This window comes from Charadrius vociferus, unplaced genomic scaffold, assembly GCF_000708025.1.
Source record: "Charadrius vociferus isolate BGI_N301 unplaced genomic scaffold, ASM70802v2 scaffold68, whole genome shotgun sequence".
Classification (NCBI taxonomy): Eukaryota; Metazoa; Chordata; class Aves; order Charadriiformes; family Charadriidae; genus Charadrius; species Charadrius vociferus.
This window is the reverse complement of record NW_009649946.1, coordinates 2209463-2225731: the sequence shown is the minus strand read 5'-3', so window position 1 is coordinate 2225731 and position 16269 is coordinate 2209463. Positions and strand designations below refer to the sequence as shown.

Genomic DNA, 16269 nt, shown 5'->3' with positions numbered 1-16269 from the left:
ATTATCTCCTTTCTTACTACTGTGTTTCCTCCTTTTGTTAATAATCCTATTTAAATTGTGATAAACTAGACGGATGTATTGGATCATGTACTTTATGCCATACCTTTGTTTGGGAGGCTTTTTAAGAACTTCATTGCATTTGGCGAGGTCATGGACAATGCCTGGTGCATGATTTTCATTGCAAATTTGGTCTTTGTTTTTTATGTGGAAAAATGAGAACAGTCATATCAAATGAATGATATGAAGATAATAGCACCGTATTGTTTTTCATTTAAAAATCATATCTAGCTCTGTGAACAATTTTGGCGGTTTCTTTTTTCCCCACAGCTCTCATGTCCTGCATTTTGGATGAACAGGGGAAGAATTTGCTTCTAAAGGAAAGGGACAAACCTTTCCTTTATACCTCTGTTGGGGTTTTTTGTGACTTTAGGAGCAAGAATTGACCTTAGGAGCAGGAATTTAATCCTTCAATTCTGTAAACTGTATCATAAGAAGAGAGCTGGTGGGTCATGTTTAAATATATGGTTGACTGTCATTGCCATCCATGGGAGCTATGGCAGCTAATAAACAACTTGTCTTTTAGAAAATGGCATAGAGTAGGTAAATATTGAGACTTATGAAAAGCAAGTCCTGTGGACAAGGACAGTATGGAGCAGGCTGCCTCTCTCTGCAAGCACTGGGGAGAGCAGGAGCCCAGAGCCCTTGCGCCACACAGGGACCGGGGGACAACCCCACCTCCCGCAGGGCTGGGTGGGAACGGGGAGCCAGTCCCTCAGCCCACTGCTGTGGCACCTCTCCTCCCAGGGGGACAGCTGCACTGCCCGCGGAGGGAATGCCCTCCCACAGGTTTTACCTCTTGACCTAAATGGTAGCTCTTGTAGTCTGGTATGCTGTAGAGATGATAGTGGGAAAACACATTTTCTCAGCAGGTTTCAATTGCTCTCAAGCAATTTGCTTGACATTAGAGAAAATTAGAGTCTTGGGATTTCTAGGTTTAATCTATGTTCAGCAAAACAAGATGCCGCAGCAAATATAAACTTTTCCCCACTCCACCCCTCTGTTCCTTTCTGCTGTTTCCTCCCTGTCTCCGTCTCTTGGTTTTGTTCCGCTCTGCTCATTTTGTGGCTTCCCACAAGCTGCTATCTGTCCAAAATGGGGCTCCAGTCAAGTCAGTAGGAGTTTCTGGATACTGATCCTTATATAAAAACCAACTCACTAAAACAAGCAAAGTTGCTTACTTTTAGCCATGACAGTTCTAGCCCCCATATCGTCTCCCTTTTAATAATGGCGAATTGCTAAGGGTCAGGGTTTTAAACCTGGGGTTTATTGAAATACTGGGAAGTCTGGGGGAAAGGAAAAGATTATTTATAATACAAACATCCAAGGAAATAAAATCTAAAACTGTTAAGGAAAAATAGATCTTAACATTTCAGGGATAACAGTGGAAAGCTTCTGAAGGCTCTCTCTGTTTTAACTGATTGAGAATCAGCACAAAGGACGATGAAAACAGACTGGTTGGTAATGAAAGAAGGAACACTTAAATGGTTGGCCTAAATACTGAACAGAAGTCAGTAGATAAAAGGACTGCTTCAACTTTGTGGATTTTAGTTTTTTCTGGGAAAGGAATAATAATAGTCTGAAGTTAAAAGAAAAGTAGGCTTAGACATCCTGTTTTGAAAAATCTTTGGAAAATTAATGAAGCGTGCTAAAATAAATGAATCGTATTATGGATCAAACACTTCTTTTCAGCCATTGTTTCAGAAGTTTGCAAATCTGGAAAGTGTTTGTATTTAGCTCCAAAGTGTTTTTAACATTGGCAAGAGGAAAGATGCTGAGCTTTGAAAATCATTTTATTCTGACTACCATGTTGCTTTTTGCCATTTGATTTTGATATCTTAACAAATAGAAGTAAAGATTGATGATGTATTCTAAAGCTTTGCTTTGAAACTTTCTTTTGAAGATTTGGATTATTAATGGAAAAAAAAATATTAAGGTTGAAGGGAGATACTCAGACAAGGCAGAGAAGAAATTTAGTAATCTAGTTTACCTGATTCTATTTTTAAGTCTGGTGCCTGTATTAATGCTTTAGAACAAATTTTTAAGGAATGGAAGGTCTTCCTTTGGCATCCCTTGTTACGGGCGCATTCTATTCTTTTCTGAGCCTAAACACTGTTCTGTACAAATAGTCTGCATAGCGCTGCTTTGGTAGTATTGCTCTGATTCAGTACAACAAATTTCAGATTCTAGACGAGCATAATTTTAAATTCTTAACATTAAGTAACTGGCATACCCAGGCAAACAAGGAGTACAGTCTCGGAAAGGAGATTGTACAATGAAGGTGTTAGTTCATTACATTGCCAGGAACTTAGGCAAGGGACTAATTCTTACTTGCCCTAAGGCCTGGATCTATTCAGGTGGATAAATGAATGTAAAGCGCATTTCAGGAACTCCCGACACTGCTGAGCAATATAAAGGTTCCAGAGTCCTTATAATTGAGCAGCTTGGCCAAGAAAGTATAGAGTAAAAACATGTGCCAGTAGGTTCAGAGTAAAAGCCAAAGAAATAGTTATTACTTCTTTAATCCCATGTTCTCAGAGAAGATACATTCTGCTTTGGCACATAGAAAACTTTGTTTTTCAATTTTATATGATGATTAATTTTAAAAACAAGTTTCACTTTTGTCAGAGTGTCTGAACATCTTTCTTGTAAACCTTAGGAACACATTTCAAAAAATCCAGCCCACTAAAAAGATTCTGAGGTTGTGGAGACACTAAAATTTTATAATCTGAAACTAAAAATCTGGAAACTCTTTTTGAATATCCAAATAATCAACTTTCACATTTCATAGGTCTCCCTTTTTCCCCTTAATATATTTCAAAGCTCACGTTGTCCATAATGATTCAACAATCAAACCCGATTACAAATAAAACATTCTACTGTTACTGCTTGTAGACACTTTTATTACAGGCATAAACCAATCTTAGATAATCAGGTTCTTGCTTATTAACACGAGGCTGCTTTTATATAAATCCTTGCACTCTATAATGTGTTTAAACTGGCAATTTGATCTGAGAGCATTATTTATCTTCTCAGACACTCATGGGACTGCATAGCATGTATGAATATTTGCAGGCACTAACTCTGATCGTGTTGATTATTCTTTACAGATAGGTTTGATTACTAAATTGAAGTTAAAAAAAACAACTAGAAACCTAGAAGAAGGTGAAAGGTTTGCAGTCACATGGTGTGCCATCGTGTGCTGCTCTTCAGCAGTTTGCTAGATACTCATCTCTATGCCAAGAAATGTCCATCCTCATGAAACAGAACTTTCCAGTTATGACCTCTCCAGTGCTTCTCTTTTCTCTCTAAAAGCACATCTCTTTCCAGTACCACTTTAGATTTGCAGATAGTAGATGAATGGCTGAAACATGCTGAGCAAATCCAGAGAGAATCCACCATAAGCACTGGTGCCCAGCCTCTCCCATGGACTTCTGCAGCGGGGTCAGGGTTGCCCCTCTGGGCTCCCAGAGCTGTCCCTGAACGCACCCTTGGGCCACCTACTTCCTCCAGCTGAGGAGAGGACCAGGCCAGCCCGAGAGGGAGCCGTGGGCTATGCCAGCAGGTCTCATGGGGGAAAGATCAGGGAATAAAAACTGCAGGAAGTACTGAATGTTCTCCATGATGTAAAATCAGTTGCTGGGAATTGGAAGTCCTTCACTCTTCAAAATTACGCTATTACCATCCTAAATTTCTTTAATACATTAAGCTAACCAGAGATGGAGTCAAGCCCTGTCGCTCCTAAGAGCGTATTTCTTCCAAGCTTGAGCTCTGAGGTGGCTCCAAGTGGGAAATGACAATTTTTCAAACAAACACCTGTGTCAACTGCATGCTGCATTCCTGACTGCACACTGCAGTCCCCCACTAAGAGAAGTAGCTATGGGCAGCCTTTTTCCTTGGTCTCAATTTCTGCGATTTTGTGGAAAAAAGAACAACAGTAGCAAAAAGTGTGGCTTTCAAATAGATCATCTGAAAAAGGCAGGGCATTCCCATCACACAATGATGTATCTATCTGTAAGCCTACAAAAGAGGGAAAAGGGAAACAGTGAGGAAGGGACAAAGCAGAGAAGACTGAACGGATTAGCAGCTATCTTCAGTCTAGGGAATGCCACCAGTAGCCTACAGTGTCTATAGCATTTATCCCAGTCCTTCGAAAGCAGTTTGGCACTTGGGTTTCATCCTTATGTAGCAAAGAACATCTACCACGCGTTAAAAAGTTTCCACCCACTGCCACTGAACATAAAACATTTTTCACAGATATTTCTTCTCTGAAGAGTTGCTTAATGTAATTCTCTTCAGAGTAACTCTGTGGGTTTCATGTTTCTGTTGGCATTGCTAAAATCAGAATGAATCTGCCAAGGGAATCTAGTGCAGACTTTAGACTGTGCATTGAAAAAACATGCTAGGGAAGACATAGAACAAGTCTTATTACTATCTAAGTCTTCGTATTGTGTTTTCTTGTTTAGTACTCATGGGCAGAAACAACTGTTTAGGGAAGAGTAAGAATGGGGTGTCCTATGTGACACTTCACCCAAATTCTCTCCCAGTCTACACCTGCTTTAAGGTCAAGCAAGGGGTTTCCTGAAACTCTTGTTGTTTATCAATGAAGTAATCTTCAACAGATTTCTTTTCAACATACTTTTCTGGCCTCCCCCTGAGCCCATATAAATATTTTGCATCCACATCATCTTTTCCAAGGAATTCTACATCACACAACTATCTGTTGCCTGAGTAAACGTTTCCAGGTTGTTCTGAACCTGATTCCTGTTAGCATCATTTAATGACCTATTGTAAACCCCCTCGGCCATCTGTTTCCAGGTTGAAAAGTCCTGGCCTTCTCAGTCATTCCATACCATTCTTTGTTACCCTTCTTTTATTTTTCCTACCTTTAATAAGTATACCCCTTTATAGGTGAGGGTGTCAACTACATTCCGTACTCAACTTGTAGGTGTACAACAGACTTAGACAGTGACAGTGTAATGATGCTCTCCCTTTTTTCCTCTTTTATTTTCTTTCTGAGATTTGATTTCATGTTGTGTTTGCCTAGAGCTGTCTGTCCATCATAACCCAAAGACCTCACACCTCAGTGGGGTTGATCACCCCCAAGCACCTCATTTTGTATGATGGGCTAGGATTGTTTATCCTCATGTGCGTCACATTTGTCTATACTGTAAGATTACCAGGATGGGGAAGTAATCAGAAGAACATTTCTCTTGTGTTATTATCCAGCAGGCCTGACAGACAATCCTGCATGATATGTTCACAAAGTGTTTGCTTTTCGTATCCATTCATCAGTGAATGTTAAGCAGGCTGTAGGAAGCCGTTCCTGATCAGTGCATTTTGGCAAACACCGGTAATATCTTGTACACAAGGACAGCAGATGTCACATTTTACAAAAGCTTGAGCTGACAAGACCTTTCTAAAGCTGCTTGTAATGTTGATCTTCAGAAAGTACAAATACTGCATATAAAAAACTGAGTCGAGTCCTCTGAGGTGCTGAGTGCCTTTTGCAAGGTGCTTATGAATCCCAAGTCCTTTTGTGAATCAAGAAAGCTCAGCATCCATGTAAAGAAGCACTGGGTACCTTTCAGGAATGGATCCAAAATTGCAATGCAAAGCCTTTGCTTCCAGATGTTATTTCTCCTACTGGAAAATGAAAGGTGCTATTAATAAAGTCAAATCAACCCCCAAAATGGCATGCTAAATCATCTCTGACAGTTGTTTAATTATTACTGAGCACCTGTTGGTTTTTGCGATGGCACTGGAGCAAATAAATTGAGCTAAAGAAAAAAAAAAAAAAGGCAATCTTCAGTGAAGACAAGGCAAAAGTAATGAAGGAATTAGATTCATTACCAGATCTCAGAAGAGTTTATCTAAATTTCCTATAATAATGTAACAGAAATTTAACAGTGACGGAAACATACCACTGAGAGTAATGATTTTGGTATTCATGCAGATTTGAAGATGGCATTTGAAAAAGGGGAACCTAAACCCCTGGCTTACCTCAAATCATTTGGAGCCTTTTGTCATTTTCAGTCTGAACTTGTTTGTAGTGCAGCTTTCTCTGCCCGTGGAGAACAGGTAATTAGACAAGATTTGAAAGTCGGTACAGATAGAAGAGCTGCCGCTGGTGGCAGGGAGCAGCAATCGCCTTGCCATAGTATCAGGACATCTTGGGGGCCTCTCCTGGCCTCTGGTGCATGCACTCTGCTGCAGCTGAAATCCCATGTGTCATCTGAAGCCTGAAGAGAGCAGCTATTCAGCCTTGGCACCAGTCTCAATTCGAGAAAAGTAAAAAACCCTCAGCCATTAAATTTTCATTAATGAAGTGCCTTTGTCTGTATTTATGGTAGTTTGTACTGTTCTGGCAGTTGCACTGTTCAGGGTTTTTTGACTAGAAGAAATGTTTAGGTGGTGACTCTGACTTCGTCAGAAGAAAGGAGGGGACAGGGAGGAAGGCTGGAGAAGAGATATTATGCAGCACTCTTCTAAGCATGACTTCATTTTGATTCTTTCATTCTCTTGTCAGGTGCTGGATTTGATGGAGTGGAAGAAATTAAACGTCACCCTTTCTTTGTTACTATTGACTGGAATGTAAGTGGAGCAGCTTTTTATTTATTTATTTATTATTTTTCTTGGCTAAATTTTTGAAGACAAACTGCCATGCTTAGAAAAAATATGGAGTGAATTCTAACATAGAGAACCTGGGAGCTAGAGTCTTTTACATGGGTGCCTATGTCTCTTGCATACATATCTGGCAGCATTAGGCTTACAGTTGGACCCAATGATCTTGAAGGTCTTTTCCAGCCTCAATGATTCTATGATTCTATATATACATTTCTTCACATACCCCCAAATGAAAGAAATAGAAAGCTCCTTTCTGCATTGCCAGTTTTCTCTAACCGCTTGATTCTGTTTTGTCTGATTGTCTGGCTTATCAGGGTACTACCTGAGGCTATTTGCAGTGTTCCACAGAATAATTTCCACATTCAGATCTAATAAACATGATGCATTGATTGTAGGAGCTGGACTGGAGTGAAAATGAGCAGCTTTAAATGAAAGAATACCTGTAATATTTCAATTGCAAAAGAAAACAGATCCAAAGGACTGGGCTTGAAAGAGATACTCCGAGGGAATTTGTCTGATGCTCCAGGTCCCTCCCTTTCTGCTTTTATGTTCCATATTGAAATACTTGACCTTTCTTACTGGGTCGGACAAGCTAGACTAAGTGCTAGTTTTGTTCTTTCCAATATCAGGGACCTCCAGGCATCCTTTTCTCTTTTGGAATTATTCCAAGCAGCCCCAGGTCTGCTCTTACACAAACCTGTTGCCAGTAGCTCCAAGGAGCTCCCAGACCTCCAGGCGCACCCTCTTCCCAAACACAGCATGGTGCTACTGGGACTGGCTGGGTATTGGTAGAGCTGGTACAGCAGGTTGTGCTGCTTTATGCTGGGGGAATCATAAATCCTCCAACAGGATAGCTTTGTGACCCCTTCTTGTCAGTTTTAGCCTAAGTGACCATAGGACAGGATATGGCCCTCCCACTATATTGCGACAGAAACGCGCAACATAGATGGATTTTCAGAAGAGTGATTTTCAATCACTGAGTATACAAAATGAACCAGCCAGAACAGGAAACAGCAACTCCTCTTACAAGTGGTTGATGTCTTATTGAGGTGAGTCATTAATTTAACATCAGCACTCAAAATTGGAACAGCAAACATTTGATCAAATGTAACATGGTTCAAATAGGACATGTCGGACATGATTCACAGAATGGTAAACAAAGATTTATTTTATTGCTATCAGCTACAGCTCATAAAGCTGGCGTAGAGATTAGCTAATTGTTCAATTTAGACTTGCTACAGGTTAAACCTTCTAACATTTTCAGCGTCATATTTGTTCAACTTGACTTATTTTTAGACAAACCTAGAGGCAAACACTTTTTGTTCTTAATCAGGACATCTGTCAGTGCATCAGAGCTCCTGTATGCTACATCCTCTAGAATTTTCTAGTTTAATTTTATCTGACCTGTGTTATGATATTGTTATGTCTATTTAATATTTGATCTGAATTCACTCGTGAATGCTAGTGTAACAGGTCACTGATGCAGTTCTCGCAGTAAATTCTGGTAAAACAGCATGAATGTATGTGACAGGACCATTCTCAAACCACGACCCAGGGCTTTACAGTAAAGCTAATTCCCCTGTGAAAGCACATTTTGTGGTAGCCAGGTAGCCTTTGAAAGGCCCGCAGAATCAACTGTCTTCAAAAAACTCATGCATCTATTTTGAATCAAATGTTGAAGAGTTGGCATGACTCACAGGCATGTTAAGAGATGATCAATGAAAGTGGAGTTTGAGATTTTCCTTTATGGTCCAGCTGACTTTTAGTCCCGTTATATATATTCTGAAGTCTAGATTCTCTTTCCTCTTCTGCTTTGTAGTAATCATGAGATTCTGTATAAAGACTTTACATTTATGAAAACATTGTGAAAAAAAAATAGAGAATCCCAAAGACTTGGCTTCTGTATTATTATTATTTTCTGTATTCCTCTGATATCTCCACAGTCTTCAGCTTTGCAATCAAAATACAGGTCAGGTGCGTACATCTTAACATAATAAGGAGCACTGGAGCAGCGTGAGAGTATCTCCTTCTGTGTTTGCATGTGGAGCAGCTCAGTAACTCATCACAGAGAAATGAGGCTCTACATCTTGGAAAGGTTTTCATCAAAGTCAGTTCTGGACTGTGAGACTCCTCAAGACCACCTTCTGTCATGATGATTGGGGATTGTTTCAAGCTCGCTTCTTTAGGGAACAATTTCATGCCTGTCCTAAGGAAATTGTACATTGTCTGAAAAAGTTCTTACGGATGGGTTAGGGAAATACCTACTATGAAGAGGTTAGGTATGCTTGAACATTACTTGGAGCTAGAGAAGCATGTGGATTTAATTGCCCTTTGATGTCTTATCTAGCCCTCTAACTTTGCTGTAAAATGTAGCTGTAAAGATCCATTTTAATCCAACATAATTAATGCTTATTGCACTCTCTTGGAGACAGACGGATCATTATTACACAGGTCAGCTATCATCTTTCTAATATATTTGCACATTTAATCCTAATTTTACTATCACTCATGGAGATCTTGGGAGGCTTATCTAGTTACAGCAGCAGTATTGTACACATTTCATAGTGGTGTGAGCCAGTCTGGCCCTGAGCTGAAGCCAGGACTTTGCCTTACGATGATGATCCAACCGTTAACATGTTCTCCCTGGACAGAGACAGAGCAGGGTCAGAGAACAGAAATGGATCAGGCACAGATATTTAGCGCTGATCTCTGTACAGTTGCAGGAAAAGAGTCCCTGATGCCCTCATTTTGTTCTCCCATCACGTATACAGAATCGCTCACGTCAATTTGCAGGCAGTCAGCGAACAACATTGTTGAGGCAGGACGTGAATGTTGATTTATTTTATACCTTCGTAATATAAAGACCTCCGAGAGCAAGAGGCAAGGTCTTTTGGAGAGCTTCTATACTACCTTGGCAGCGATGATAGACGGGACTGCTGTGAATGAGTGTATAGAGACTTTCAGCGACTGTAGTAAAATGACTGTCCATCAGGAGCCCCCTTATCACAAAGGGTCAGAATGGGTTAGTGTCTTCTAGAAACGCAGTGCGAAACAGATCTTTTTTTAAGCAAGATTTTTCCTACGAGACTGATATGATAACCAGGAACAAACCACTAAGTTGCTTCAGCTAATTTTAGAAAGAGATTCAAAACAGAAGCTTTTCCCTCGGGTTTTGGATTGTGGCTTGGTTACCATTTCTATTGCTGAAGAGTTTACCTGTCGGAGCAGTCATTTCCTGCTTGATTCCCATCTTTCACTGTCTTCAATCAAACGCAACCAGACATAGGGTCTGGTTCAGATGAAGGCAGTGAACATGGTGGAAACAACATACGCAGTGTAAAAAAGACCCCTGTTACGATGCTGCAGATGGTCCTGCCAAGCACAGCAGTGCTGATGATGTATGACCACTGCACGCAGAGGCAATAGGTGCAATCCTGGAAAACATGAGTGTGGCCAGAGAAGGACCATCCTCCTCCTGTCCTTCCCCAGGTGCCATTCCCATGTTCCAGGGTGCCGTTCCTCAGCACAAATCTCCAGCCACCCTAGGTTTAACTTCTGGTGTGTAAGTAGCACTAAATGAACTGTGGACAACCTGACGCAGAGTTTTTATGCCCAAACTTAAATTGTGGCATGAGCTCATTTCTGTAACAGTCTCGTTTTACAGCTATTGTCACCCAGTAACAAAACCCTAAATTCCGACTTCCCAGGATAAAAAGTAGATGAAGCTTTCTGCAAATACCAGTCTTGCTGCTCTGAGGCATTTAGTAGGCCCTGTGACACAAATTCAATAGATCCTTTGTTAAATGAATGGACTGTCTTTCATGATCAAGGCTGGGATTCACAGGAAGGAGATTAAATGTCCAGCTCCTTCTGAGCTTTACCTGCTTACTGCCCTTGCAACCCCTGTTCTCCCCCAGACAAGCAGACCCAAACCGAGTTGACCTCAGATAATTTCAGTCATTGGCTCTGAGAAAACACAACCTGGTTCCTGATTTTTTTAATACTGTTTCTTCTTTGCAGGTCATGCATAAAGGATTTTTGGCTTTTCATTGAAAATGAAAAATGAAATCCCTTTTTGCAGACTGCAGTTGGAGAAGTAGGCTATAAACAGTAGTTTTCGTTTCAATGACAGGCTAAATTGGAACTAGAGCAAATGACATGCTAGAAAATGAACTGTCAAATACAGCGGAGGGAAAGAGTGGGAAGCGAGTGGACTCAAGTTCTATTTCCTTCAATATTAATCAAAGATCAAACAAAACTGAAAACGTGAATTATTTAATTGCAGATTTTACCAACAGCAAAAATTGATCCCAACGTCTGAATCCTGCTAGCTTCTCTGTCATTTGCAGGGAATAACACTGAGTCATTAATCTAGGAAAGGATAAGCATTTCGGAAGGTACTTCATCCTTTTGTCTGCTTATTGGATTTTCCATGGCAGGTGTATGTATCAAGGGAGTTTATTCTCACACTGCAAGTGCGTCACTGTGGAGGGTAGCATCTTTCTATTTCTAGGAGGTGTCTAAGGAGTAATTCGATTCTTCATCAAAGAAACTTGGTTGAGGAAATGACTAAATAGTTTTTAATCAAATTAAGCCATTTTCCTTTTCTTGATATTTGCCAGGCACATGTACAGGGCGTTTACATCTCTGGATTTTTTTAGGAGTACATTTTTTTAAAGGTGATGAAAAATTAACTGCTTTATAAATAAGAGACAGACACATGTCACAGCATTTTGTTACTAGTCTCCCTGGTGTATTACTTGAGTCCCAGCTGAGGAGGCATTCAGATGAAGCTCATATTGGGGATCTGGCAACATACATTAAGAAAAGGTCATTGAGACCTAAGGGAAAATTAGTTATTTGAAAAAAAAAAGTTTTTTGTCCCAAATCAGGAAGGAAGTTGATAGAACCTCATAGCTTCTCAAACTGCTATAGAACTGTGTTCTAGTTAATTCGTAGGTACTTATTAATCTGAAGGTACTGATTAGTAAAGTCTCAGATGGATATGAGAGGTTGATAGGTAGACAGAAGCACGAATACGTAGCCAGGTGTGACTAAATCAGTACTTTCACACCTTGGAGTTCATCCCCCTCATTCTGTGGATTATGCACTCCCTCCACACAGCCTCTGGATCTGACAGCCATGTGTGATGCACAGTGATTCCCAATACCTGTCAGTCACATTTTTCTGTGATAAATCAATGCTGTGGCCAATTTAAAAAAATGGGGGTGGGATGTGGGGGGATAATCTTTACTGGGAAAGACAGAGAAATTACATTCTCAATAAAACATTAAGGGCTAAGTAATACATTTCTCCTTTACAGATGTGGAAGCAATGTGGAAGAAAAAAAAATCTTCAGCTTCTTATACCCATGCAAAATAACACACATAACACCCAACCTGAAATTTAAATGCTCCAGTTAGCACTAGCATATCCAAAGTCTCCTTTGAATGCCTATATGGATGTCCCAAAACAATAATTTGGATTTGAAAACTGGGATTTAAACTGGGACAACTGGGACCCTGTTCCCATTAAAATAGGTAGTGGAACTCCCAGTGACTTCTGCATGCAGACCCAGGATTACCATGACTTGGGATGTAGATAACTGTTTAAACTTTACCAGAAGTTATGTAACAGCCTGATAGAAATATTCAAAGACGAGATTTGAAACTTAACTTGCTATGTCATTTGTCACTCTGGTTAGTTTCTGTTGCAAGAGATCAAGGTCATCAGCCCAAATGAGATAATAGGTTAATACATTTTATCTAAAATTAGGAATATTATTGGAAAATCCAGAAGGATCTCACATTCTCCAAGAGTTTTGTTCTCTGTGTGCATAGAAAACAATGGCTGTGATTCTTACTGTTTTCTTAGATCAGCTTGTGTCACGTTGTGTTTTGCAGTCTACAGGATGCGGGTTTTTAAAGGAAGAAGCATTCTGCCTGCAGCAAGCCTTCATTTTTAACTGTGTTGGGCTGGCTGTGGTTTAGTGTGCTTCATGAATTGGCTTTGGTTGTAGTGGCTCACTTGGAGAACTGGAGCCAGTGTGGGCTGGGAAAGCCCATAGATGACACTGATCTGCTTGTTCTCGTTCCTCAAAAATTTCATTTAGTTACCCGATTCAAGAGCTTGGGGGGAAAAAATGTTTTATGTCGTTTACCTTTTGCTGTTCCTAGTTGTCTAGTCAGAAACACCCAAAATAATTTTTATCACAAGTGGAAAAGGAAATGGAAAAAGGATTCATCTGGGTTGCGCTCAGAGGAGGTGCCTTTCACTCACACAAGCAACTTCTTTGTTTCCATCCCCTCCCAGCAAACGAATTTGTGATTACACATCTTTAGGTGGCATGTGACTCATGATGAATCTTAAATCCCTCCCTAGTAGTGGAGGATGTGGGTTAGGGTTTCAAAATACAAATGTAGCTCCAAAAGCACTTAAGAAACTTCAGATGGGGGGGAGGAATTAAGAGGCCAGGGAGAATATGGTTACGATAATCAAAAGAGAGTGCAGTTCCCGAATGATGTACGACTCTAAAACGTGTTCCAATTTTTGGACCTCACAGGATGAGGGGTGCATTTAATTTCAGGAGGAAGCATGTGTGTGACCATAGTGCTTTCTGCAGTAGGACTGCAGTTGTGAATTAAGACAAATAAAGGGAAACTGGAAGCAAATAGCTTTCTCAAGGTGAAATCCTAGAACAGACAAGCCTTCTGTGGGTGCTGAGTTCTCTTTTAAAGTTCTGTGCAGACAGAAAAAGCTATATGTTAATTACTAGGTTGATACTTTTCAGTTGATGAGTGCCACTTCCTGCCTAAGATTGCAATTGGCTTTTAACTATTTGGAAGACTGGCTTTCCATTGCGGCTCACTGCAATTATTCATCTCTTTTTCTCTCAGACGATACGGAGCAGTTTTACGCAAGCAGGAACTTTTTATGGTGAAATGGCCATTAATTATTGCAGAGTCATTTCCAGCTTCACCATTCCACTTTTCTAGGGAATCATAATTCAACCACAAACATATGCTTTATGCTAATGATAATACTATGCTACAGAATGTCCTGCCTCAAGAACCTTTATTTATCTATGCAAAATCAAGTTCAAATTATATTGATGTGTATATATCTTAGGTTTGACCACATGCTTTCTATTACAGAAATTAATTCACCACAAAACCCCCAGTTAAAAAGAATCTTCCTGCACGCAAAGAGCTGGACAAGCATGTATTAATCTCCATTAAATATTTTGAAAAATCAGCTCATTATGAAGTTGTTTTAAGAGCTAACCTGAAAATACATATTACAAACAGTCATAAAATTGAACTCTCCAGTTCTTATCATGACTTGAGAGTTTGGATGGAATGTTATATTTATGCTCAGACGTGGTAATTATTGGGCACTGCCTGTGGCAACTAATTCAGACCTTCGAAACCTGAGAACAAAAGCATTGCTAGAAAGGGAATGCAGTCTAGGGACCGAAACACGGGGCAGGGAGGCAAACTGGAGCTCTGTTCCCCGTGCTGCCATCAGCATGGTGTTCGGTTTCGGCCATTTCAAGCAGAGCTGATGCAAAGGTCGCTGAAATCAGTAGGACTCTTTCCATTAACCTCTGTAGGCTTTGGTTTGTTCGTATCCCAGAGGGTGTGTGTGTATGAATGCTTGCAATGGAGCACAGTGTAGCAGTGTCTTGAAGATCACTAAGCATGATTAAAGAGGCTGCGAAGTCCCTGGTAACAAAGGCAGTGTGTTAGCTTGCATTTATGGTGACTGTTCCTTACGTGATCCTCTACGTGCCCACTCACTCGCCAGCACACTCACACACCTAGTAGTGTTTACCTGTTATGTACCTTCCTCTCTCCTTTATGATTTTCCTTGGTTTTGCTCCTCTGCTCAAACCACGTTTAGGCCTTCAACATGATTCCCCGCACGCCTGCAGTGCTTTCTTCCTAACATCTTTTGATGGGAATTTCATCTAACCCTCAGCTGCAAGCCCCTTCCCTTTTACCAGCTATGCCAAACTAACGGGTCCCTTGCTGAGGTTGTAAGCACCAGGCAGCCGGGCCTGTTGCTCAGCTCAGTCTGGCGGGGTGTCAAACATGTTGCTAGTTCTTGACAAATAATAACTGCTAAACCAGCCAGCACTTCCTAGCAGTTCTTTGTGCTGATTGCCCTTGCTGCATGCTGAGGTCACCCATGCACAGCTTCCTGGTGTTACCATTGCACGTTCCAGTCCTGCTTTTTGGACCAGATGCCCCAGCTGGAGTATTGTGCCAGTCTGTGGGCTGAAGTTTTACCAGAAACATCTGTGTTTATATTACGGATTCCAGTAACTAAAAAGAGCAGGGACCATCCAGGGCACAGCTTTTAGGCCACCCAGTCAAGCAGGAGCCAGAGCTACGGATACGTCAACCTTTCTTGTCAGTCCTGCAAGGATGGCACAGAGCTGAGAGAGGACACCCTACACAAAGCCAGGGAGCCAAAGTGCAGATGCGGAAGGTGTACAGATTGTTGTTGACTGTGATCTGTTCTTCTCCTTGTAGAAACTATACAGGAAAGAAATCAAGCCACCTTTCAAGCCCGCAGTGGGACGGCCAGAAGACACCTTTCATTTTGATCCAGAGTTCACATCTCGGACCCCCACAGGTTAGTAAGGTGGCACATGGATAATGCATCTTTTTAGTGAGTAAATTCATTCTTCCTTCCTTTCCCCATTCCAATGGGGTCTAAAAGAACCTTTTTTATTTTGTGATTTTTTTCTCTCATGACATAGGCCCCATAGAAACTTACACTGTTACTGAGAACCTACCCAGCCAGAAAGCACTATAATAATTCCTGTTTCATGATGATGATGATGCAGTGGTTGTATTTTAATGAAGCTGTCAGAAAGACATTACCAAGGAGGGGGCACAGATGCATACCGTCCGTTTGCACTCTGTGTTTATGAATGAGTTCTGCTCCCTGGAAACAGGTTTATGTCAAAGTTTTGGATCCGGTAACTTGTCAATCCAGTAATTTGCTGTATCTCAGAAAGTTCCTTTAGCCTGAAGGTTGAAACAGCTTTGCGTGGATTCCTAACCTCAGCTCCAAGTGTGCCAAAGATACAGTTTCTGACACTGGCAGTTCATCTCTATGGGTGTATTTTCATATCACTTTTTCTCAGGGATTTGTCTGAGTTGGAGTTGCTTTTTCTGGCCGCTTGTTTCCGAAGTCCACCACTGTGGACCCACGTCTCATTTGTGCTGAATCAGCTCCTCCCAGGGAGCAGGAGACTGAAGCGATCCAGGTTATAAATGGTGATTAGATCAAGGATCAAACCAAGATCATTCTGGTGATCCAACTTAAATTTCAGTCCACAAATGGTTGTACTGTTGTAAGTGATGGAGCAGCATGCTGTAACCAGCAGGGATGTCTTAGGCTGCCTTTACTGCTGAGGAAAAATATGTAAAATTGCAACTCAACTATCTAAATTTCCTCCACTGCAAATAAGATAACAATGTTTGCAAACCCCATTGAAGCATAATGAAGTAAATTACTTAAGACTTATGAAGCCTTTCAAAATCCTGTAAAGTTAGATGCTCTAGTGGGACA

At 40.8% G+C, this 16269-nt stretch overlaps 1 protein-coding gene across 1 annotated transcript in view; it reads left to right on the top strand.

Moving 5' to 3' along the window:
* Positions 1-16269, top strand: part of RPS6KA2 (ribosomal protein S6 kinase, 90kDa, polypeptide 2) — a 170354-nt gene that overhangs the window by 122939 nt on the left and 31146 nt on the right. The window contains exons 11-12 of the mRNA XM_009891451.1: positions 6587-6651; positions 15222-15324. Coding sequence (XP_009889753.1) covers positions 6587-6651; positions 15222-15324 — 168 coding nt within the window. The remainder of the gene's footprint in view (positions 1-6586; positions 6652-15221; positions 15325-16269) is intronic.